Source organism: Chlorocebus sabaeus, chromosome 3, assembly GCF_047675955.1.
Source record: "Chlorocebus sabaeus isolate Y175 chromosome 3, mChlSab1.0.hap1, whole genome shotgun sequence".
Lineage (NCBI taxonomy): Eukaryota > Metazoa > Chordata > Mammalia > Primates > Cercopithecidae > Chlorocebus > Chlorocebus sabaeus.
The window spans coordinates 4,051,639-4,077,738 of record NC_132906.1 but is presented as its reverse complement, the minus strand read 5'-3'; the positions used below and the strand labels follow the sequence as shown (position 1 = coordinate 4,077,738).

At 45.7% G+C, this 26,100-nt stretch overlaps 1 protein-coding gene across 3 annotated transcripts in view; it reads right to left on the bottom strand.

The window, feature by feature from the left end:
• The window catches only part of SPATA13 (spermatogenesis associated 13), a 318,996-nt gene that overhangs the window by 62,839 nt on the left and 230,057 nt on the right, over window positions 1–26,100 (bottom strand). For all 3 annotated transcript variants that reach the window (XM_073012904.1, XM_073012906.1, XM_073012905.1), the window contains one exon: window positions 24,181–25,932. In XM_073012904.1, coding sequence (XP_072869005.1) covers window positions 24,181–25,932 — 1,752 coding nt within the window. The remainder of the gene's footprint in view (window positions 1–24,180; window positions 25,933–26,100) is intronic.

The following is a 26,100-nucleotide window of genomic DNA, read 5'->3' as shown; positions in this document are numbered from 1 at the left end:
GCTCCCTCTTTGACAAACCAAAAGGGTGGCTGGTAGAGGCAAAGGAGGCACACCTCCAGACAGTGACAAGAGACCCCGGGCCCTAGGCTCGCCATTTCCAGCCTGAGGGTCTGAACGCTCACTGAGGCCACGTGCCTTGAAGAAGTGGGTGCAGAGCCCGGGCACGGCGGCTCCCGCCTATAATTCCAGCACTTTGGGAGGCTGAGGTGGGCGGATCACTTGAGGTCACAAGTTTGAGACCAGCCGGCCAACATGGTGAAACCCTATCTCTACTAAAATACAAAAACATTAGCCAGGTGTGTGGTGGTAGGTGCCTGTAATCCCAGCTACTTGGGAGGCTGAGGCAGGAGAGTCGCTTCAACCTGGGAGGTGGAAGTTGCAGTGAGCTGAAACTGCACCACTGCACTCCAGCCTGGGTGACACAACGAGACTCTGTCTCAAAAAAAAAAAAAGGCCAGGCGTGGTGGCTCACGCCTGAAATCCCAGCACTTTGGGAGGCCGAGACGGGCGGATCACGAGGTCAGGAGATCGAGACCATCCTGGCTAACACGGTGAAACCCCGTCTCTACTAAAAATACAAAAAATTAGCCGGGTGTGGTGGTGGCGCCTGTGGTCCCAGCTACTCGGGAGGCTGCTGCAGGAGAATGGCGTGAACCCGGGAGGCGGAGCTTGCAGTGAGCGGAGATTGCGCCACCGCACTCCATCCAGCCTGGGTGACAGAGCGAGACTCCATCTCAAAAAAAAAAAGAAAAAAAAAAAAAGAAGTGAATACGGAGCAAAGAGCAAAGAGGACAGTGTGAGGTTTATAGATACTCTACTCCAACCCCTCATTTTTCAAATCGGGAAAACTGGGACCTAAAGAAGTGACACGACTTGCCCAGGGCCACACAGTTAATCAGTGGTAACAAAGACACAGAACAATGGGCTTCGTGATTTATTTTCCACAAGTTTTCCTGCAAGGCCACGTCACCTCTGCTCAAAAGACAATCCCGTGCAGGTTCCAGCAACTTCCCTCTGCCTCTGCCCACAGAGCCCTCCTGCCGGGGCTGCCACCTCTAACTCTCTCCACTGACGGCATCCAGAATAGCATACAAACGGTTGTGAGCTGAAGGCTTTAAGAGAGTAGGCTTTTTTCCCACTGAACTCTTGTTACCTGCCTAAAAGCAGAGCCTCTCAAAAGAACTGAACTGCCACAAATCCCCTCCTGGGAGTTGACTGCAAGCAGGGAAAAGAGGGGAACCCACACCCACACACTGTCACAAAACTCATGTATTTTCCTGAAAGCCTATTCATCTTTCCTAGAAGCCGCTTGTTTTCCCGTAAGTTCTCTTCTCCCCTCCTAGTAAGATGCCACATACAGCTTAAACTCTAACCACCTCCTGGAGTCATTTTTTTTTTTTTTTTTTTTTTTGGGATGGAGTCGCACTCTGTCACCAGGCTGGAGTACAGTGTGATCTTGGCTCACTGCAACCTCCACCTCCCAGGTTCAAGCGATTATCCTGCCTCAGCCTCTTGAGTAGCTGGGATTACAGGCACGCACCACCACGCCCAGCTAATTTATATATATATATATATTTTTACTAGATACGGGGTTTCACCATGTTGGCCAGAATGGTCTTGAACTCTTGACCTCATGATCCGCCCACCTCAGCCTCCCAAAGTACTGGGATTACAGGAGTGAGCCACCACACCCTGCCTGAGTCACATTTTTCTATGAACTCTCTGTCTCTCAACACAGACACACGCACACACGCAGGCATGTGAATAAACACGTCTTTTCTTTGCTAATCTGTCCTCTGCCAATTTAATTCACAGGCCTTAAGAACAGAGTCAAAGAGTGTAGAGGAAATGGTTTTCCTCTTCAACATCACTATAGGAAAATATGAGAGAAATCATGAAAAGGTTAACACTTTTCTCTATTACAAATGAAAAACAAATTAAAGATAGGTTAAATTACCGAATCAAATGGCACAGACAACTTAAGTACACAGTGAGAATCAACCCAATTACATTATTGCCCTGTAATAAAAACGTTCAGGAACAACACGTGAGAAAAACAGAAGTGCAAGAAGACCTCAGGCAGGGAGCCGTCCACCTCCTCACAAACGGACGTGCAGTGCTTTGCTCTGTTCTGTTTTCAGTTAGTTTTTTGGGGTCTGGTTTGTTTCAGTTTTACACTTACGCAACACGCACCCTGCTTTTTCTCAGTAACGCCAAAAGCAAGGAACTGCTCCAGGCAGTGACAGATGCTGGGTACAGGCAGGTGAGCTCCAAGCAGGTCAGTAGACAGCGGGGGTAGGACTCAGGATCATTCCTTTAACACATCATGCCTCAGAGTCAGCACAGTAGAGCACACAAAACCAACTGCTGGCCGGTGCATAGTGGCTCACACCTGTAATCCCAGCACTTTGGGAGGCTCAGGCAGGAGGATTGCTTGAGCCCAGGAGTTCGAGACCAGCCTGGGCAACACAGTGAAATGTCACCTCAAAATAAATACATAAATAAATAATAGCAGGGCGTGGTTGCATGTGCCTGTGGTCCCAGCTACTTGGGAGGCCGAGGAAGGAGGACTGCTTGAGCCCAGGAGGTGGAGGCTGCAGTGAGCCATGATTGCACTACTGCACTGGGAGACAAAGCAAGACCCATCATCCAAAAAAAAAAAAAAAAAAAAAAAAGAGAAACAACTGTAATTCTATGTTCAGTATTTATACAGTTCCAATGAAAACATAAAAGGAGAACACACTCCCTCTAAAAGGTAACACATATTCTAAAAATAGCAAAACTTAGTCAACAGGATAATACATAAAATTGAAATGTCCATTTTACTCCCAGCAAAAGTACAAAGAGAAAGATAGGGGAAAACTCTCAGATTTAAGCTGACATTCAAACATTAATTCTTAGCCAAAAGATGGTTAAATTCCTTATGAAACAAATTTGAACTTTGATGGATATTCTAAAATTGAATTTTTTTTTTTTTTTAAAGCAAAGTTTATGTACTTCTGAAGTACTACCAGGTTCATTCCAGGAAATGTAGTCTGGTTGTGATTCTACTTGGAACTGTAGACACACACACACTATCAAACAAACTTCTCCAACAAGTGACAGCCTACCTCAGACTCTGGCACGGGCTGCCAGGGCCCATGGATGCACCAAAGAAACAGGCGGCTGGGCATAGCCATGCCCTCCGAAGAGTCTTTCTTGACTTTAAAACACCATCTTAAAGACCTACCCTCTTCCACGGCCATGCGAGAGCTCTGCCCCAGTCCAGACAATCCAGCCAGAGCTCTACCAGCTCCAAAACAGGCAGTTCACACCCAAGTCATAAACTTCTGTAAACAGACTTTCCAGTGGAATTACTGCCCTTTTAACTCTTGCTTCTCTGCATATATTTTGTTATTATTATTTTTGAGACGGAGTCTCCCTCTGTCGCCCAGACTGGACTACAGGGGCACGATCTCGGCTCACTGCAAGCTCTGCCTCCCAGGTTCACGCCACTCTCCTGCCTCAGCCTCCCCAGCAGCTGGGACTACAGGTGCCCGCCAGCACGCCCGGTTAATTTTTTTTTTTTTTGTACTTTTAGTAGAGAAAGTTTCACTGTGTTAGCCAGGATGGTCTTGATCTCCTGACATGATTCGTCTGCCTCGGCCTCCCAAAGTGCTGGGATTACAGGCATGGCCACCGCGCCCGGCCATATATTTTATTTTATTTATTTATTTTGCAACAGCCTCACTCTGTTGCCCAGGCAGCAGCACAATCACAGCTCACTGCAGCCTCCACCTCCTGGGCTCAGGTGATCCTCCCATGTCAGCTGCTCAGGTAGCTGGGACTACAGGTGCGTACCACCGCATCAGTTCATCTGTTTATTTTTTGTAGAAACAGGGATTCACCATGTTGCCCAGGCTGGTCTCAGACTCCTGGGCTCAAGTAATTCACTTGCCTTTGCCTCCCCAAAGGGCTGAGATTACAGGTGAGAGCCACCGTGCCTGGCCTCTCCGCATATATTTTAAAGTGTTTTACTTATTATTACATGTTTTCTTCCTGTAAGATTTCATATTTTACTTTGCAAAAGTAAAAAGCCAACACAGGCTTTGTTACCTCCAGTGAGACACTTTAAAACATTTTCTTGAAACGACAGTGAAAACAAATTATTAACCAGACGAAAAATGAAAGATTCAGACAAAATAATTTGATTTCTCTTATATCCATTCAGAGGCCTAACCTAAAGGCCTAACCTAAAGGAAGTATAGTCAAACAGCAAGTGTTCCAGTACCTGTGAGATTTTATTTAGAGATTGGGTCTTTGCAGATGGAATAAAGTTAAAATGAGGTCCCCCTGGGTTAGATGGGCTGCAATGCAATGGCTGGTGTCCTTATGATGCAGATGGAAATTTGGAAACAGACAAACATGAAAGGGAGAAAGCCACGGGAGGACGGAGGCAGAGACTGGAGTGATGCATCCACAGGCCAAGGGCACCAGGGAAGGCCAGCTGCCACTGCAAGCTGGACGAGGCTAAAAAGAAGCCTCCTTCGCACCTTAAGAGTGATTGTGGACTTGTCAACACTTTGATCTCAAACTTCCGGCCTCCAGAACGGTGAGAGAACAGATGTCCACTGTTTCAGGCCACCTAGGTTGTGTTGATTTGTTAGAGTAACCCTAGGAAACTCATACAGCAAGGTAATTCAGAAGAAAACTAAAGCACAGGGACTCTGGGCATACCAAAGGTTTTTAGGAGATGATATAAATACAATAAGCTGACTCCCCAGTTTTCTCCTAGGGTACCAGCATCCTGGCTACCAGGAGAATTCACATACGGGGTCGAGGTGAGAAGGAAAACACTTCAGCAGTGGATGCCACACGGGACCACAGTGAACGCTGCAATTTCTGAACCCCTATGAGGTGCCAGACCTATGCCAGGCACACAGGCTACCTTGTTTAATCTTCTCAGCCACCCTGTGAGGCAGGTACTGTTCACAGAATTTTACCGATTAAGACACCAGGGCTAAAATAAATGAAATGATTTGCTCACGTTAATAGAGCCAGAAAAGGGAAGGGCCTATTTCACAACCCAGTCTGTCTGACTTCAAAACCTCCGTCTCTCCTCTGTAAAGCCTGCATACGTAGCATGTACTTTCACAGGAGGAAAATAGAGCTTTGCAGGTTTTCCTCCCCTTAGATGTAGAACTGCCGGAGGGAGGGGAGAGCGAATGGCAATGATCAGCGGCTCTGGTAACATGTGCCCTGGGCAATCTGGTAAAACCTACAGACCCCAGAATGACACATTCACATGCAGAAAAGAAAATGAGAGAGGATTGTAAAGTTAGACGATTTAAAAGAGCTGTAATGTAGTAACAAATGTCATGTATGAATTAAGCGGATGGGTGTGAGGTACTGATTCTGAAGTATTGATGAGTGATGTGAATATATTTCAAGACATGAGAAAAACCTGTTGTATAATGTGAAAAAGGTCTGTATTCAGACAATACCACAAATATCTAAAATTCCTGGGTTAGATAACAACAATTAAAGAGTATCTAGGGCATCAGTCTTGTGCTCCTTTTCTTTTTTTTTTTTTTTTTGAGATGGAGTCTCGTTCTGTCGCCCAGGCTGGAGTGCAGTGCCCGGATCTCGGCTCACTGCAAGCTCCACCTCCTGGGTTTACGCCATTCTCCTGCCTCAGCCTCCCGAGTAACTGGGACTACAGGCCACCGCCACCTCGCCCGGCTAGTTTTTTTGTATTTTTTTAGTAGAGACGGGGTTTCTCCGTGTTAGCCAGGATGGTCTCGATCTCCTGACCTCGTGATCCGCCCGTCTCAGCCTCCCAAAGTGCTGGGATTACAGGCTTGAGCCACCGTGCCCGGTCAGTTGTGTTCCAATTCTTAAAAAACGAAAATTTAGGCCTTACAACTTATAAAGTCAAAAAAGTAGCATCTCACTATCCCAGAACTATATCTCATTACCCAACGTCCCTTAAATGAAAATTAATGTGTCATAACCAAAAATACCCTGCACAGGCCTGTTTTTATGTGTTGCAACGATCTGTCCCAGGATTTTAAGTGGGTAAGGGGAACGCATAGGATCCCAGATGAATTGCCATATTTTGAGGAGTTGAAAGCAGGAACAAGGAAATATTTACATATGCAGAAAGAGGTACGTTTGAGCCTTAATGACATTTTTTCTTGTGGGAGGGTGTGGTATTTTTAACACCAAAGGAATAACATGTTACATTCACTTAGAAATCAGATTTTCAAATTGCTTTCCCATCTATTTTCGAATAAGCAAAGAAGACATAATTACCCCCATTTTAAGATGAGAAGACAATGGATTTACTGAAAGATAAGAGCAAGCAAGATAGTTCAGGAACTTTAACTTCATCTTTGGAAGGCCAGCACTAGACATGACCCCACCATTAACAGCAGTAGGTAAGAAAGATGCAAAATAGCTTTATGGGTTATAGCAAAAACCCTTAGCAGCAATTGATGCTGCTCCCCAAAAAGCCTTCATGAGCGTATCACACACGCAGTCTGCACTGCTGGCTTCTGCCCTGTGTATTTCTCTGGGCTATTTCTCCATTCATCCATGTGTGTGTAGACACAGTCACGTGCATGCATCTGGCTAGGACTCTTCTGTGTTGGTTCCTCCCACAGCCCTGACCTTCACTTCTTTCCAACGTTCTCTTTCTCTCTCCTTGCCTAGGCCCTCTTCCTCTAACTGTCGTGTATGGAACCAAGAGTCGATTTTGTTTCATGGAGTAAATTATATTAGGTTTCCTATCCTTAATTTTTATAACAATGAGGTGGAATTTTCTTTTTTCTTTTTTTTTTTTTGAGACAGTCTCACTCTGTCACTCAGATTGGAGGAAGTAGCACGATCTCAGCTCACTGCAGCCTTGAACTCCCAGGCTCAAGTGATCCTCCCACCTTGGCTTCCTGAGTAGCTGAGACTACGGGCATGCACCATCAGGTCCAGCTAATTTTTAAATTTCTGTAGAGATAGGGGTCTCACTACGTTGCTCAGGCTGGGCTCAGGTAATCCTCCTGCTTCGGCCTCTCAAAGTGCTGGGATTACAGGAGTGACCTGCCATGCCTGGCCTGGTGGAATAATCTTTCTGTCTAAGCTGCCTTTTGCTCTGTAGCCCTCAATGGGGTGTGTGTGTTGCAGGGGAAGTGAATTTTCCCGGCACGCGGGGAGGTGCCCCATAAACGGGGCCTGCCACCAGGCGGGCTTCCTGGTCCTCCACCCACTGGCTCTTTCCACCGTTCCAGGCATGGCTCCGTGCATCACTCAGGCAGGCTGAGGAACAACCACCGCAAGGGGAGGCGCTCCTGTAAGAGCCCCGTTACCCATGCAAAGTGAAGGAGAGGAGGGATGGCCTCTGACCCACTTCAAAACTAAGTAAATGGCAAAACGCCCTGCATTTCACTGAGTGACGCTGTCTCACAAATGTGCCTGTTCAAGGTGGCTCTGCTGCACCCCTCACAGTTTCTGCTACTTTAGGGACCATCTTGGGAAGGGGAAGACAGGGTTATTAAGTTGTCCCTTCTTTCCTCAGGCCTGGCTCTTAGGACAGGGCCTGGGCCAGAAACAGACCAGGCACGATACTGGAAGTAGAAACATTTACTGGTTACTCTTTCTGTGGCCTGTAGGTAAAAATAAATAATAACTCTGGGCTACATTCTTACAAATGTGCTGCATTTTTTTACTAGGATGTTAGGTTTTAACCTGTAAGAATCTTCAGTGGTTGGTGGAATTCTGTCAGCAAATGAAGCACAAGTGACTAAGCTAAACTTTTCTAATTACTACGGAATGGGGTTACGTGCATGTCAGTAATCGTGACATCATTTAAAGAGTCTCCAAAAAACAACAACAAAAAAATAAGCAACTATTATAACCCAGAAAACTGTGGCCTTGTCCCTTGGATTCAGGAAACAGTTTAGTCATTTGTTAAACATTTTCAAACAATGTTTATCTCCCTTGAAGTAGGAGAGGAGCATGGTGGTGATATCAGATACTTCAATTGTCCTTGAATGTGTTACATGGATGATAAAAGACGCTGAAAACACAGCTGGTGACCCTACGGCCTTGTATCTAACCTGTTTTATAGACTGATACGGTAGTTTATTTAAAAATGCAAATATACGGAAGTTCATGGAGAACACTTACTTTAATACTATGAGCCCAGTTCCATGAGCATAAAAAACACTAGTACTTAAGAAAAATGTAATCACTAGTGAAGTCTTAGAATACAAGATGGAGAAATCAGTGTAGCTGAGCTCTTCAGTTTAAAGAAAGGAATGAACTCCACATGACAGTGACAAACTCCATCCCAGCCCCTGTGATCATGTCCTGTGCCCCTCACCTCACCTGCCTCCCTCACTCACATCACAGACACGTGTCACCACCCTCACCCCAAAACCATCACTCCCAGGCTGATGGTTTTCCCCCTGAGCCTCAATAATAATTATTCAAGGGAGTTCTGTTCTTTAGGCTCAAGTACAACATCCAGACCATCCTGCCATCTCAAAGTCAATAGTAACAGGATGCTGAAACTGACATCCAGGTGGAGAAAACAAACTGGTAGGTTGCTTTTTTTTTTTTTTTTTTTTTTAAGACAGGGTCTCACTGTGTCATCAGGCTGCAATGCAGTGGCACAATCACGGCTCACTGCAGCCTCAACCTTCAGGGCTCAAGTGATCCTTCTGCTTGGCTAATTTTTGTATTTTTAGCAGAGATAGGGTTTTGCCTTGCTGGTCAGGCTGGTCTTGAACTCTTGAGCTCAAGCGATCCACCTGCTTCAGACTCCCAAAGTGCTGAGATTACAGGTGTGAGACACCATACCTGGCCATAGGTTGCAATTTTATGCCTGGACTAATTAAAAGAGTTTAAAGCCATCATATTATGAAATAAATGCACATAATGACCACATCTTAAAACATGTTTCATCTCTGAAATACATGCTAAAGAACATAGAGGTCTACTTTCAAACTTGTTATTTTCAATGAGTGAAAAAACATGATTTTATAAAAATGAACTCACTTTCCTCTTTGGAAATTAAACTTATTGACTGAGGAGGACTTAGTATTTCAAGAGTAATAACCATATTTTAATTCTGAATATGTTAGCAACCTGTTGTCTTTCTCTTTTTTTTTGCGGGGGGGGCAAGGTCTCTATCTGACACCCAGGCTGGAGTGCAGCGGCGCAATCTCAGCTCACTGCAGCCCCCACCTCCTAGGCTCAGGTGATCCTCCTACCTCAGCCTCCCGAGTAGGTGGGACTAGAGGTACGCACCACCACGCCTGGCTAATTTTTCTATTTTTAGCAGAGACAGAGTTTTGCCATGTTGCCCAGGCTGGTCTTAAACTCCTGGGTTCAAGGGATCCACCCACCTCAGCCTCCCAAAGTGTTGGAATTACAGGTGTGAGCCATCATACCCAGACTGTTATCTTTCTTTATAATTTCATACTCTCCTGTCCCTGGCCTCCATCTCACAATATAAATAAACTTACTTTCATTTAATTGCTGATTGAGGACCACTAAGTATTTCAAAATCAGTGACCATGTTTCAGATAAGGGAGTCAGCCATCCTGTCCCTATCTCCTCCATCACCTCCTGAAATCCTGCGCCACTCTACAAACAAATCAGTTGCAATTTTCCTCCTCCCATTCTCGACAATCCTGTTCTGAAGGTGTCTTACTTAGTCTCAGATACATGAGGAACAAGGTAATGGGTCCTTGCCAACAATAAGCTTCTATACTTTTATTAATTATACACGATTGTGTCACACCTGCTTTAAACTCATAAGAGTCCAGGCCTCCCTGAGCAGGTAAACACCCACCTCTGATGTGCTGTGTACCACACACACTCCCCGCCTCTGATGTGCTGTGTACCACAGATACTCCCCACCTCTGATGTGCTGTGTACCAGACACTCCCCGCCTCTGATGTGCTGTGTACCACAGACACTCCCCACCTCTGATGTGCTGTGTACCACAGATACTCCCCGCCTCTGATGTGCTGTGTACCACACACACTCCCCGCCTCTGACGTGCTGTGTACCACAGACACTTGGGCCATGAGGACTCTGCACAGAGGAGCCATCACAAAGGAAAGGCAAGATCGCAAGGAGCACCCGCAGTGCTTCTTTTTTATTTTCACTGAGGAATACAAGAATCTAATGTGCTCTGCTGCCAAATATTTCCAGTAGGTTTAATTCAAAACTTGGCAGTTAAAGAATTACAGGTGAAAAATGTATACCACAGAGAGTAAAAATGCAAAGCCAAATGTACAAGGTATCCTCACGGTAAACATGTGAAAAGCATATAATATACATTAAACAGTGAGGCTGTAATCCTTTGCCTGGTCACAAACTGTAAACAAGGCTTCAGCCGCCTGTCCCCTACCTGTGGCACTGACCTACTAAACATGGCACCGCTCTGGCCCTGGAGTCACCCTGCAGTCCAAGGTGGCTTTCTTTCCTGTTATCACCCAGTGAACTCCCAAAACAAATGGCCAGAAAATGGACTGAAGCACCTTAGCAGAGCTAGCCCATCCCAACCAGCCAAAACATTCCCACTAAAACATCGAGGAGAGGCTGGGGACAGCGGCTCACACCTGTAATCCCAGCACTCTGGGAGGCTGAGGTGGGCGAATCACATAAGGTCAGGAGTTCGAGACCAGCCTGGCCAACATGGTGAAACCCTGTCCCTACTAAAAATATAAAAACTAGCCGGGAATGGTGGTGCATACCTGTAATCCCAGGTGCTCGAGAGGCACAAGAATCGCTTGAACCCGGGAGGCGAAGATTGCAGTGAGCCGAGATTATGCCACTGCACTCCAGTCTGGGAGTCAGAGCAAGATTCTGTCTCAAAAAAAAAAAAAAAGTCAAGGAGAAGAACTGGTTTGGGCTGGAACTTGTGCAGCAGGAAGTGACCCAAGTTCAGAGACAAGAATGGTACACATGGAGTCACAAGAGAAAGTGGGATGCAAATTTATCGACCATGATACCAGCTTTTGAAACATGCCCTTAACCTACAGTACATCATTTAATTTTGCGTGTGTGGTAAAAAAATATATATATCTTACATATTTAATATATTGTATATTATATATATTTACATTCTATATATTTAATATATAATATATAATATATATTATATAAACACATGTTATATATTATGTAGTATATATTTTTATATACATAATATATATATATATATATAAAATGTCTGCTATTTTGACTACTTTTTAAAAATTGTAACATGGGGGTCTGGTTATGTTGCCCAGGCTGGTCTCAGACTCTTGGCCTCAAGTGATCTTCCCATCTTGGCTTCCTGAGTAGCTTGAGATTACAGGTATGTGTCCCTGCACCCGGCTCCATTTTAATTACTGTTGGGTGTATGAGTCAGCGGGATTAAGCACATTCACACTGTTATGTAATTATCACCACCATCCGTCTCCAGAACTGTTTCTTCTCTCCCAAATGTACCTCTGTATCCATTCAACTCTCTTCCCCCGCAACTCCTGGCAATGACTACTCTACTTTCCGTCTCTATGAATTTGACTCCTCTACGGATCTCCTGTGAGTGGAATGACACAGTATTTATTGTTTTGTGACTGGCTGATTTCACTTAGCATAATGTCCTCAAGGTTCAGCCACGCTGCAGCATGTTTTGTTTTGTTTTGTTTTGAGATGGAGTCTTACTCTGTCGCCAGTGCTTGGAGTGCAGCGGTGTGATCTCGGCTCACTGCAACCTCTGTCTCCTGGGTTCAAGAGATTTTCCTGCCTCAGCCTCTGCCTCCTGAGTAGCTGGGACTACAGGCACCCACCATTACGCCCAGCTAATTTTTTGTATTTTTAGTAGAAACGGGGTTTCACCATGTTGGCCAGGCTGGTCTTGAACTCCTGACCTCATGACTCACCAGCCTCAGCCTCCGAAAGTGCTGGGATTACAGATGTGAGCCACCGCGCATGTTTGCTAAGACATAAATAATATTCCACAGTATGTGCACACACTATACTTTGTATCCATTTGTCCATCAACGGACACTCGGGCTGTTTCCTTGTTTTGCCTCTTATGAATAGTGCTGCTATGAACATGGGTGTCTAAATACCTGCTTGGGTCCTGCTTTCAATTCTCTTGGGTATATACCCAGAAATGGAATTGCTGATCATACAGTAATTCTATGTTTAACTTTGGAGGAATCAGCACGCTGTTTCTCACAGTGGCTGTACCATCATTTTATACTCCCACCAGCAGTACACAAGGGTTCCAATTTCTCCATATCTTGGTGAACATTTATTTTTTTTGTAGTAGCCACTCTAATGGGTGTGAAGTGGTATCTCACCATGGTTTAAATTTGCATTTCCCTAATGATGAGTGACACTGAAGATGTTTTCATATACTTTATCATTTGCATATATATACATATATATATATACACACACACACACACATATATGTATTTTTTTTTTTTTTTTGAGATGGAGTCTCTCTCTGTCACCCAGGCTGGAGTGAAGTGGTGCAATCACAACTCACTGTGGCCTCCATCTCCCAGGCTCGAGCAATCCTACCACCGTGGCCTCCTGAGTAGCTGGGACCACAGGCTTGCACCACCACCCTGGCTAACTTTTTATTTTTGTTAGAGACAAGGTCTCACTCTGCTGTCCAGGCTGGTCTCGAGCTCCTGAGAGTTCAAGTGATCCTCCAGCCTTGACCTCCCAAAGTTCTGGGATTTTAGGTATGAGCCACCACGTCAGCCAAATTCTTCATTGCACCATTTCTTGCTTGAAACTTTTTTATTTCATTTTTTGTCAGAGGGAATTTTTGTCTGTAGAAACGTACATTCAAGTGATAATACTGTTCAATTTAAAAAAAAAAAAAAAGATGAAAAGCAATCCTTCTCTTTTCCTGGCATGCCTCCCTGGTTTAAACCCCAGCACCACTCTATTCTGAAGTACAGGACACTTTACACCTAGAGGAGCCTCAGCCTGGACAGCCAGTCTCAAAGTTTGCGCTGACAAAAGTCGTTTTCCCGAGTTGATTGCTGATCGTCCAAACTGTCGGGTCTAAACCTCAGGGACGATAATTCAGTAGCTCTGGGTGAGGCTCAGAAATCTGTAGCTTTGGTTTGTACCTCAGGGCGGGGTCTCTGCTCTGGCTATAACTTAGAAGTATATTATTTGCAAAGTTTAACTGGTCTGTTCTGAAATGTCTGACCAAAGGAAGTAATTTTAATCACAACAATGATTTATGTTATAAAAGCTACTATTTACCGGATTTACCGTGTTCCAAGGCACTGTGGTAAGTACCTTACATGCATTATTTCATTTAATTCTGGCAGTACTATTATCCCAATTTTTAAAGAAGTTGAGGCTTAAGTAGGTCAACTGTCTTTCTTAAGAACATACTGCTAGTTAGCAATAAAACTAGGACAGACCTCAGCAGAACAAGGCCCAACTACTTTACACCATCCAGCTTCCTGACCACTCAAGTTGGGAATGGCTAGCTGGCAGCCATGTGGATCCTGGTATTCTAGAAAGTGACTAGATCAGTGCAGGGCAGCAAGCAGCTGTGAGTGCTATATCCTCTCCAACCCACAGGACCCCTCTCTCTCTTCTCACACCCGCTGACTCCCTGAAGTCTGTCCCAGAGTATTGCAAATGGTGGTTTTGTCCCCAGACTGTGGGAAGTACAAGAAACAGGTAATGTTCAGTTAATACAGTGACTTGTGGCAATGGGTACTCCGACCCCCACCAACAAAACCTGTGGCATTCCTTCTAATCACCACCATCACGGCAGACACAACTAAATCGATCGGTGTCACCAAGCCAGGTTGAAAGCAATTCCACCCTGGGTGCTCTTTGATGTTAACTGTTATAGAGAGGTTCAAGAAGAGAAATATAGAAGAGGAGAAAAACATACACTGAAATCAGTTTCTTAGTCATCAAGCTAAAATCCTCCGCCTGGAGGATATGGAAATGTACCTTTCAGTATTGAGTACTTCAGTAAGGTCTAATTACACCCTCCTATCCACAAATTAAAACGAGGTGCTAATTAAGAAAACACTGACGAATATACCACGATATTGGTTCCCATTATAGCTTAAACTTCAGGAAGCTTAACACACATAGCATTAATAAGATGCAGTACATCTGGTTGATTGCAGTGGTTATTGTGGTAATTTCTATAAAAGCTGGCATTTAGTCTCTTGTGCAGGTATGGGGTATGATTCGGTCTCCCTCCCCCCTTATTTTCAATGAGAAAATCCTATTTAATGGCATTTCATTAGAGAAACTATTCCAGAAATGAGCCACTGGAAAGTTCAAAACTACAGGTATACGATAATTTTATTTAGATTCTGCATTTGTAGAAATCATCTTATCAGTGTTTTTTTCTTTTAAGTGTATGAAGCTCTGAAGCCTGTCAGCAGTGCTGGGTGAGACTCGGGATTCTGTAGCTTTGGCTTACATCCCAGGGGGTCTTCACTCTGGCTACAACTTCAGAAGTACATAGTTCGCAAGTTTTAACTAGTTTGTACTGAAATGCCTGACTCAAATGTTGAGCACCATTTCAGAAATACTTTGAAACTTTCCACTGAAAAACAGGTAATAAGGAGCATAAACATTTTCAGAGCAAACGGAAACTTCTTTTTTACAAACTGACTTAGAAAATGACTCAATTGTTAAAGTAAAAAGCTACTTTCACATTTAGACTCATGATCTGAATTTCTATGATTTAGTATTTCTGCAGGAGATCCTTTTTCTCTTTCATATTTTTCTCCAGCAAAAAGAAACAAAACAAGCTAAAAACATTCTGGGAAAAACTGAACATAAACTAGCACCAAGATGACTCACAGAAGGCACACGGATTCTCTTCACATCACACTAAAAAGCCCCCTGTCAGAGAAGATGTCTGTTGTATGTCTACCCTAGGCATACTATTTAGGAAATATCATAAAACACTAGCTGTCACAGCAGGGCAGATGTCCCTGTAACAACATGTTCAATTCATTAGAAAAATATTTTTTGAAAGCACACATAATATCATATTTAAAAATCTTTCCAACTCTAATTTTGTGATTCAAATTCTCGAACGTTTTTGTCAGAGAGAAATGAATGAGAACCCAGAGGAACATGGAAACTTATATTCTCTGTAGTACAAAAACCACAGGCAACTGAATAAACGGAGGCTGGATAACCAGATGTTCATATATTAAAAAATGAATCTTCCTATTACACACAAGAACAACTAAATATGGTGCATATACCTAAATGTAAGAGCTAAAATGATAAAACTTCCAGAAAATAACACAGGAGAAAATCTTTGTAATCTTAGAGTTCTTAGATCTACAGAAAACTACAAAAATTTGGTAACTGAATTTTCATCAAAACTAGACTTGGACTCTTTAAAAAATATTATAAAATTGGGCTGAGAGAGGTGGCTCATGCCTGTAATCCCAGCCCTTTGGGAGGCCAAGGCAGGCAGACCGTTTGAGCTCAGGAGTTCGAGCCCAGCCCGGGCAGCACGGCACAACAATACAATTAACCAGGCATGGTGGTGTGTGTCTGTAGTCCCAGCTACTGGGCTGGGGTGGTGCTGAGGCAGGAGGATTGCTTGACCTTGGGAGGCTGAGGCTGCAGCAAGCTGTGACTGCACCATTGTACTCCAGCCTGGGCAAGAGAGTGAGACCCTGTCTCAAAAAAGAAAAGTATTAAAAAATTTAAAAGACAAGCCAGATTGTGAGAAAATACTTGCAATTCGTATTAATTTGATGTGTCAACTTGATTGGGTGCAAGAATCCTCAGAGAGCTGATAAGGCATTATTTCTGGGTGTGTTTGTGAGGCTGTTTCCAGAAAAGACTTACATTGGAATCAGTAATCAGTAGAGTAAGTAAAGAAGATTTGCCCTTAAGGATGTGGGTAGGCATCTACAATCCCTTGAGGGGTCAAATAGGACCAAAAGGCCAGGCATCCCCTCCTCCCCTGGCAGACATCCACCTTCTCCTGCCCAGGAACACCAAAGCTCCTGGTTCTTGGGCCTTCGGACTCCATGACTCACACCAGCACTCCACCGCACCACCTTGTCCTCGGGTTTCCAGGCTCACGCTGAACTACACGTCTGCCTTCCTGGTTCTCCAGGCTGCAGATGGCAGATCTTGGTACTTGACCTTAGTCACACCAGCTGATTTTCATATGTACCCTATTGGTTCTCGTCCTCTAGAGAACCCTGAATAATCATATTATCTGATAAAGGACAGGTAGAAACTTTAACTGCTCAATAAGAGGATGACAAAGAATGCAATGAAATGATGAGCAAAAGATCTGAATGGGCACTTCACTAAATCAGATCACGTGAATGGCTAATAACCCCATGAAACGATGTTCAACATCATTAGTCATTAGGGAAATGCTAATGAAAGCTAAAATGAAATACCACTCTGCACCCACTGGAATAGCTAGAATACTGACAATACCAAGTACTGGCAAGGATGAGGAGAAACTGGAACCCTTATACGGTGCTGCTGAGAATCTAAAATGGTGCAGTCATTTTGGAAAGCAGCTTGGCAGCTGCTCAGACAGTTTAACACAGAGTTGTCACAGGACCTAGCAATTCCACCCCTAGGCATCCACCCAAGAGAAAGGAAGCATATTTCCACCCAAGGACTTGTATGTAAGTATTCACAGCAGCATTACTCGTAAGAGTGAAAAGGCAGAAACAACCCGTCTCCATTGACAAATGAATGGATAACAAAGTGTGGTCTAGAGAGCCACGCACTGGAATATTACGCAGCCTTAACAAGGAAGGAAGCACCGATCATGCTCCGTGGACAAACCTTGAAAACAAGGTTCTGCTCAGTGAAAGAAGCTGGTCACAAAAGACCACATATTACAGGATTCTATTTCTATGAAACGTCCAGAAAAGTAAAATCATAGACACAAAACACAGATCTGAGGCAGGGGCTAGGAACAGAAAGTGACTGTAAATGGCACAAGGCTTCTTTCTGGGGTGGTGAAAACGTGTTAAAATTAGTCTGTGGTCACACTGGATTAAGAAAATGTGGCACATATACACCATGGGATACCATGCAGCCATAAAAAAGGATGAGTTCATGTCCTTTGTAGGGACGTGGATGAAGCTGGAAACCATCATTCTCAGCAAACTATTGCAAGGACAGAAAACCAAACACCACATGTTCTCGCTCATAGGTGGGAATTGGAACAATGAGATCACTTGGACACAGGAAGGGGGACATCACACACCGGGGCCTGTTGTGGGGAGTGGGGAGGGAGGAGGGATAGCATCAGGAGATATACCTAATGTAAATGACAAGTTAATGGGTGCAGCACACCAACATGGCACATGTATACATATGTAACAAACCTGCACGTTGTGCACATGTACCCTAGAACTTAAAGTATAATAATAATAACAATAATAATAAAGAAATGAATCCAAAAAAAAAAAGAAAAAAAAGGAAAAAAAAAATTAGTCTGTGGTGATGGCTGCAGAGTTCCATAAACATATAAAAATCACTGAATTGTTCGCTTAGTAAAAGGTGTAGACTCAAAGCCCATCGGCTGTGTCCTGGTCTTGGGTGGGAGCAGGGACTGACTGTAAAAGGCGTGGGGAAGCCTTCTGAGGGGAGCCAAGTGTTCTTTAGCTGGACGGTGGTGGTGGCTGCACACTCTACATTTTCCAAAAACCATCAAACCGCATACCTACAACTGGGGAGTTGATGTTGTGCAAATTAGAGTTCTCTACAGAGCTGGTCTGATTAACCTCAGCCACGGAACGTCCCTCTGTGTCACTGCTCTGACAATGTCACTGGCTTTCTACCACTCATAGGGTAAAGTCCAAATTCACAGCTGTAAGCGAGGCTCTTCCTAATGATGTCAGGACCTACCTGCTTAACCTTACCTCCCTCCTCTCCACCCAGCCACCCTGTACAGAAGTTCTGCAAGCCATCTGCAGCTCCCTGACCAAACAGATGCATCACTTTGCTAGAAACTCATACGCAAAGCCCCGTGCTAAGTCCACACATCACCTCAGCTAATCTTCACAACAATCCTATGCGGTCAGGATGCTCATCACCCACAGTTTACAGGTGAGGAAAATGAGATTTAGAAAAGGTCAAGAACTAGTAAGCAGCAGAGCTGAGCTCAGGGGTGGGCATCCGCCTCCTGTTCCACACTCCTCTCGCCAGACTAGAAGTCCAGTGCCCTTCTGCAACCGCTGCCCGAGGCACTAAAGACCCCACTCCACTGTCCCCAGTTCCGCCACTTTCCAGCCCGGGTTCTTAATTCTGCCGCCTTTGGGGCTCCTGTGGCACTTAGTGCATTCGCATGAGGAGCCCTTCCCACTACATCATAATGACCTGCACACATTCCTGTCACCAGCTGGACTCCGAACCCATTAGAGCACAGACAGCGTCTTTTTGTTTCAACCTCTTCTGTTCACATAGCAGGTGTTGAGTGCTGAGGTACAGGACGATTCCTTATGCACTGCTTGAATTCTGCTTAATGATTCCATCTTAACTTGGATTATTCCTCTATATCAAACCAAATTACATTACTTCCTGCTCTCTCCAATCACAGAATATCTCTGCACACATGTGCAACCTACTGTATACCTCACTGAAATGCCCCTGTCCTCTCTATAATCATCTGTAGAAATCCTCCTTCTTTAGATCAGATTCAGTCACCCTTATGAAGCCTTCCTTGATTTGGTACATGGGTGAGCACTGCAAGTCCTCTGGAACCCATAGCATTCTGCTTTCACCACTTTTATGGAATTTAATTCATCAAGTTCTCCTATGTTTTAGGTGTATCTGGGCACAGGTACAACCTCCCTGGCATCACCACATTCCCTATAGAGTCATACCTAACTGATCTCTTATATCTGACATGTGTTCAACAAATTTGGTTGGGTACATGGTTGCATTAAAATATACATGTTGGATTATGCAGGAAATTAACTCTTACGCTTTTTTTTTTTTTTTAAAGTAGCATGATGTCAAACTAACTGCTTGAAGAATTTCTCCATCCCCTGTTCAGATTGTAACAGTGTTATATTGAAAAAAGAGTCCTGGAAAGAACCTACCTGAACGTCCCTGTCTTAAAAAGCCAAGCCAATCTAGGATAGAAAAACTACCTAAACAGCGATAACCACACAGCGGCAGTCAGTGTCAAAGGGTGGGCTAAGTGTTTAACATCCATAATTTCATTGGCTCTTACCATCCCCAGGGGCAGATGAAGTTACTCCGTATCCTACCCTTGAGAAGACCCGTGCCAGGAGAAGTTCAACAGTTTGCCCCGGTTGCCGGGGATCTTTTAATAAGACAGCCAGGGTCCCAACTCAACTAGAAACATGTGCCAGGAGACTGTAGCTTACCAGAGCTCCCTGGAGAGGGGTCCAACTGGTGGTCCTCATTTAAAAGAGTTTTTTCCATGGCATATTTAGCACTACGTGAAACACTGACTCTGCTGCCTGACTTTCCATTCACTAAGGAAGCGGTTTCTCCTTGTGAGCTGGTAGGAGAAGCAGCATGAACGCTCCAAACTCCTATGCAACACCTTCCAAAGGCAAAGGGCAGCACCGTCAACAAGTAAATGTAACCTGTAACTTAAAACAGGTCACAAGCTTAAGGACTTGTTCAACAAACCGCCGTTCTTAAAGCTGACCACTAGGTGGCAGGAGCACAGCATGCTTTGTAAATTAAAGCGGCAGGACATTTTCCCAGCTCTTTTTCACAGCAATACACACACAATCTTGTTAAACTGCTTAAAATTTTTCAACGATTATTTTGTATTTTTTAGGGTAGTATGATAAAAATAAGTGGTTCTAAATAGAAATTATTCTCCCTATCGAAAAGTACATTATAATATTTTAAATAACACCATAATATATGTTGATTACAATCTTTTCATATTCAACAGTATAAATTTGCTTTAATTCTGTAAGTAGACCCATACACTGTTAATGAGCTGAATAAACAAACATACTGTATATTGAAATATAGTAAAGACCGAAATTTAATTTTGTAATGCTATAAAATAGACAAAAACTGCTTTTAACTCATGAAGGTTGGAATCCTTGCATTTCACACTTTTTCTGTTTCCCTTAGTTTGTATTTTGTTTCTCAAAGCCAAAATAAAAAAGGTTTCAGGTTCTACTTCACAAGCACTTCTCTACAAGTAACACCGAACATTCCCAATGTGTAAGATGCAATGTATAAGTTACGGGTAAAGCCGTAACTGTACTTTCTCTTTTTGACATATATGTTAAGAGTACAGGCTGAGCGCAGTGGCTCACGCCTATAATCCCAGCACTTTGGGAGACCGAGGCGGGTGAAACACGAGGTCAGGAGATTGAGACCATCCTGACTAACATGGTGAAACCCAGTCTCCACTAAAAAAATAGAAAAAATCAGCCAGGCATGGTGGCGGGCACCTGTAGTCCCAGCTACTCGGGAGGCTGAGGCAGGAGAATGGCGTGAACCTGGGAGGCGGAGCTTGCAGTGAGCCGAGATCGCGCCACTGCACTCCAGCCTGAGCGACAGAGTGAGACTCCATCTCAAAAAAAAAAAAAAAAAAAAAAAAGAGTACGAGAGAGGTGAGAGAGGTGAAACCTTAGCTCTACAAAAAATACAAAAAAATTAGTTGGGCATGGTGGCGAGTGCCTGTAATCCTAGCTACTAGGGAGGCTGAGGCAGGAGAATCGCTTGAACCCAGCAGATGGAGGTTGCAATGAGCTGGGATGCACCACTGCACTCCAGTCTGGCGACAGAGTGAGTGAAACTCCGTCTTGAGAAAATAAATAAAAGTACAAGAGGAAGCTTTATGTGCTATATAAGAATTCTGAGGCTGGGCGTGGTGGCTCACGTCTATAATCCCAGCACTTTTGAAAAATGAGGTGGGTGAATCGCTTGAGGCCAGGAGTTTGAGACCAGCCTGACCAACACAGCAAAACCCTGTCTCTACTAAAAATACAAAAATTAACCAGGCGTGTTAGTACACGTTTGTAATTTCAGCTACTTGGGAGGCCGAGACGTGAGAATTGCTTAAACTCAGGAGGCGAAGGTTGCAGTGAGCCGAGATCACACCACTGCACTCCAGCCTGGGTAACTGAATGAGACTCTGTCTCAAAAAAAAAAAAAAAAAAAAAAAAAAAAAAAAAAGAATTTTGAAGAAATGAATGCAACTGAAAAATGTGATGACTATCTGGAGGCAAATCTGTAGATTTATCAACGTGTGCACCTTTAATAAATTGAATTTCAATATAATTGTTCTGCTTTCCATCTTTGGTGATCTTCTGTGGGTAGAAATTAAATTTGATATAACTAAGAATAGCAAATATACATATAAAACCATAAAATGGTCAAAACCACCCTGGCAAGTAACTACACACTAGTTCACACATATTCACTTAACAGGTTCTCAGGAATAAAATATTTCAATGATTTTTAAAAAAACAATTTTGTTAAGCAGAATATAAAATCCTATCTTTAACACAAAAAACTCTCCAGACATATACAAATCCTTTTTTAGGGAGGGGAGGTTCCCAACTACGAGTGGGGCAGGCAGGTTGTTTAGTGGAAGGAATGTTACCCTTCATCTCACCGAGGAATGAGTGAAGTTTGGTCAGTTGTACAAACTGGAGCCGGCAGAACTGGAACTCCTTCCTAAGTCTGGCAACTACTCCTGTGTCCTTACCACTGCTCCACAGGCTCAAATATGTGAATGAACAGACAGTTCTCAATATTCAAGACCTCTCAAATAAACTGGTGAGCTCTCCACAGGAATCTCGGGTAACAGACAAAGTGCAGTCTCACTTCTCTGGCTGCCCAGGGAACCTTGAGACTAATCTCGATCTGAAAACACCCTGCAAAAGTCCTACTTTCTAGGTCTTTCTACAAAGGTTCTACTAACCAGGTCTGTCTGTATAGCCATGGTCAAGATGGACAGTGCAGAGGCTGTCCTGGCTTCTGAGTCTGCAAACTTGGCTATGCAATCATTTATCTGTAGGCACTAAGACAAAACAGAGGTCCTCCCCAGGGACGGGTGGGAAGGAGCATTTGCTAGGGGATTATTCTCTATAGCAAGCACCAATCTATACCTGCAAATCAATCTAGAAATGTATGTGAAGAATAATCTGCAACATATACACATGAATGCATTTCCCCATCTTCCAGCTATGTAAGGTAATATTACTGAGGGCTTTATAAAGTGAAAATTATAAAGCTGTCCGGATGTTCGATAGAATATGAAAAATCCTGCTGTTGTAACCTTGACAGCTATTAGCTGAGTCAATTCATGAGGTGCTTATGATCTACTCTAAAATAAGTACAATAACCCATCATAAAAATCTCAAGCATCATTCTAACGCTGACAGGTACCAAACTGCATGTTCCTAATTCATTTCTAGGAAATTAAACAGACTTAGTGATGGTGGTGGGAGGTGGACAGGTACCTAGGTGGGAAGAGGCAGGTCCCCAGTGAAACCCCACCTTCAAGCCAGGGACAGCCTGAAGCCTCAGGGCACAGATGCCAGTTCCGGGTGGTCAGCGACCTGGAGTGAGAGCTTCCTTGATGCCTTTCAACCAATCAAGTGCTGCTTTTTCCAGGCCTGCCCATGGACCAGTCAGCATGCACTTCCTCCATTCTGAGCCCATAAAATCCCCAGACTCAGCCATTCACCGGGACTACCTGCCTGCAGAGAGGAGCAACCCACTCCAGGTTTCCTATCCGCTGAGAGCTGTTCAGTCACCCAATAAAGCTCTTCTCAGCCTTGCTCACCCTCCATTTGTCCGCATAACTTCATTTTTCCTGGATGTGGGACCTGCCCAACAGTGGGAACCAAAGGAGCTGTAACACTTTCCTGGATGGCTTGCCGAGGTGCAGGTGGGAGTTAAAGGGGCTGTAACACATTCCTGGCCAGCTCACCGAGCTACAGGCGGTCATATGCTCCTGGACTGCAGGCGTGAAGAGTGGCAACCCTTCTGGGGACCCAAACCTTGGGATTCCCTTAACCAAAGCTGTAACACTACAACCCTCCTGCTTTCCACCAGCACCAGGCAGCTGCCACATGCAAAAGGAAGGGTGGGGCTAGACCAGCCCAATAGCTGCATGCTGGAGTGGGGCAGTGGGATTAAAGGAGGTGTAACACAATGGGGTGAAACATGTTCCCCAGAAACACAGCCCCTGCTTGCTGTAATGCAGGTGATGAGGAGAAGAGTTGTGGCCCTTCCGGGAGCCCAGATCAGAACCAGGCTATGACATGCTGTGACACCCTCTTTGGGGCTCTTCAATTCCTGGTATCTCTGAGATTTCACTTGTCGCCACGTTCCCCTTGTCCACAAGCTGATGCCTGCAGCAGAAGCCAGCTGCAGTACGTCTGTTCCAGCCACAGCCTTGCATGGAGCCGGCACCTGGAGCTGCCTGCCCTGCTGCAACAGCAGACATGCCTGGCTGTGTGCAGAGGCTGGACTCCATGCTCACTCACTCATACACCCCTTGCTGCTCCATCCCTGGTTTGCCGTCAGCAGGCATGGGATCTGGGCTGGCAGTGCAAGCCTAACGCAGCCTGCTGGGCAGAATGGGTGGGATGAGGCTAATGGGCATGAGCAAAACTCAAGCAGAGGCACTGCCAGTCACAGAGGTTTCCAGCTGGTCAAGTGACACCCAAAGGTGCTGTGATATTAGGACAGGTAATAGTCTCTTAACAGAAAGAATTTCACTTATATGTACTTTGTGGGAAAGGTTTACAGAAACAGCTTAAAATATAAAGAAGAAAGATACGAGTCAGAACTGCATGGAGCAGAATACAGTTTGTTCACAACTTACTTTTTCCCCCAGAATCTAGTACCTGGTACGTGTTCAACAAACATCTTTTGAATGAAAGGTGTGGCAAATGTCATCTCGATGAGTCTCATACGTTGTCAAATTTATTTCAAAGGAGATAGAGATGACTTCTGAACTTGGTAAACAGCAACTTGACAACTCCCATTCCCACTAATATTGTAAGGGCAACAAGGTCAGCAGAGGGCCACTGACCACGACAAGTTAGGGACCCAGGGCAACACCTGTGCAGCATGGGAACCTCCAGGTGAGGCCAGAATGCCCCTGTGCAAGCTCCCTTCCCACAGCAGGGTTGCCCACATGAGGGACCTTACCACTGCCCTTACCTCCTCCTCCTCCTCTTCTGGGCTGCCTGCCCCACCGGTGTTCACCAAAAGGTCCTTGCTGCCCTCAACACCACGTGTGGCTTCCACAGGATCCTGCAAGGACACAGGCCCTGGCTCTTTCTGAGCAGACCCTTCTGCCCTTCCTTCACTCTCCTCCGAACTCACGGACGGGGCACTGTGATTGCTGTGACACTTGGCACTTCCTGCCCCGGGGCTCTGAGGGCTCTGGGGCTTGGGTGTGGTGGGCCTTAGAGGGGTGGGAGGCTGCTCAGGGTCAAATGTGAACTGGCTGCCAGTGTTTGGGTCACAGGAGTCTTTGCTCAACACATCCTGGACAATCGGGCTTGGCGAGGAGCTGCCAGCGCAAGCACTGTCGCTTTCCACCGCCCAGGAACTTTTGGCTTCAAGAGGAAATACGGTGGCGTCAGCGTCTACGTGGGGCCCCTTAGAGGTGGCCGAGCCGAAACCAGCGGCCACGGTGCAGGCTGCAGTGGTACCAGGCATGACCGCCCCGCCCCGCCTGCTGTCCTGCTCAGTGCTCCTGGAGACGCGGCGGGAGTAGTCGTCATGCAGCCGGCTGTGTGCCTGGAGTCTCAGGCCGGCCTCACCAGGGGACGGGGCCCCACTCCTGGGACTCTCCCTCCTCCAGGCGGCCTCAGTCACATTGCTCACAAGTTTGAAGACTCTGTCAAAGTCCTTGGCCCTTATCGGGCTCCTCCAGCGTTTGGTCCTTCCTGACCCAGGCTTTTGGGAGTCCGTGGAGGAACTGCTCAGGGTCCTCTGCGGCACCGGAGCCTCATGCGCCGCCCTGAGGTCTGCAAGATTGGAGGTGGACTTCCGCTTAAAGGAGCTCTTCTTCAGAAAGGCAAGATTGTCAGTGCTCTTGCTCCTCCTGTAGCCCATGCTGTTGTTTTCAGGATCCCTCACGAGAATCTCACACATGGCGGGCACCTGGCCAGTGGCTGCCGTGGGTGTCGCATGGTTCTGGGGCGCATCCAGCAGGCAGATGCGGCCCAGGCCGTAGGCTCTGCGGAGGCTGCGGGAGCGGTGTGTGCTCCGCTGGAAGGGATCGTCCGTGTCCTCGAGGTCGGAGCCATCCAGTGCGCCCCCCTCTGCTGGCCTGAGGGTACCACATGCTGGGCCCGGTGCTGAAGGGGAGCCCCTGCCTGCCTGGGCTCCTGGGACAGCGCCATTCAGGATGGGCTTTCCCAGGCCATGCTCCAAAGCCTCTCCCTTGGAACAGGCATTTGACCCCTCTCGGCTCTGAATTCCTTTCAGGACTGAGGACTTCAGTTTCTTAAAGGATCCCATTTTCCGGAAGGAGGCGAGGGTGTTCCATGTGGAGGAGCTGCCCACCAGCACCATGGAGCGGGGCCGCTCGGGGTGGGCACTCGTCCTCTTCCGGCTGGTGGAAAAGAGGCGCACAAGCTTGGCTGGGCTGAGTCTGGCTTCCTGGGTGTCTGTGTCGCCACCAGGGCTGCAGCCACAGACTCCGTTTCCACACGCAAGCGAGGTCACCATCTTGGGATCTTTCAGGCCCGAGCCTGGACAGGGGGCTGCGGGGCCTGGCCCGAGGCCGTTCGGGGCAGTGGTCATGTTCTCCGGGCAGGGTGACCAGGGCCGCACAGCAGCCTGGGTCATGGCCACGGGCACTGCCGAGTCCGCTGACCGCAGCTCCAGGCCTTCATCTCCAGGAATGCCGTCCTGGCACTCACACCCGCCTTGCACATCGGGCTCCTGGGTGACCACGGCCTGCAGCGGAAGACAAAGCAGGCGGTTTAGCCATTTCCCACACAGCAGCCCCTCTGCTCACAGAACAAGAGGCCCGCTCCAGCACAGGGCGGGTCAGACGAAAGCTACTTCAAACTCAGTTACAATTGTACGTTTCCCCTCCATTCACTGCATAAGTTGAAGGAAAGA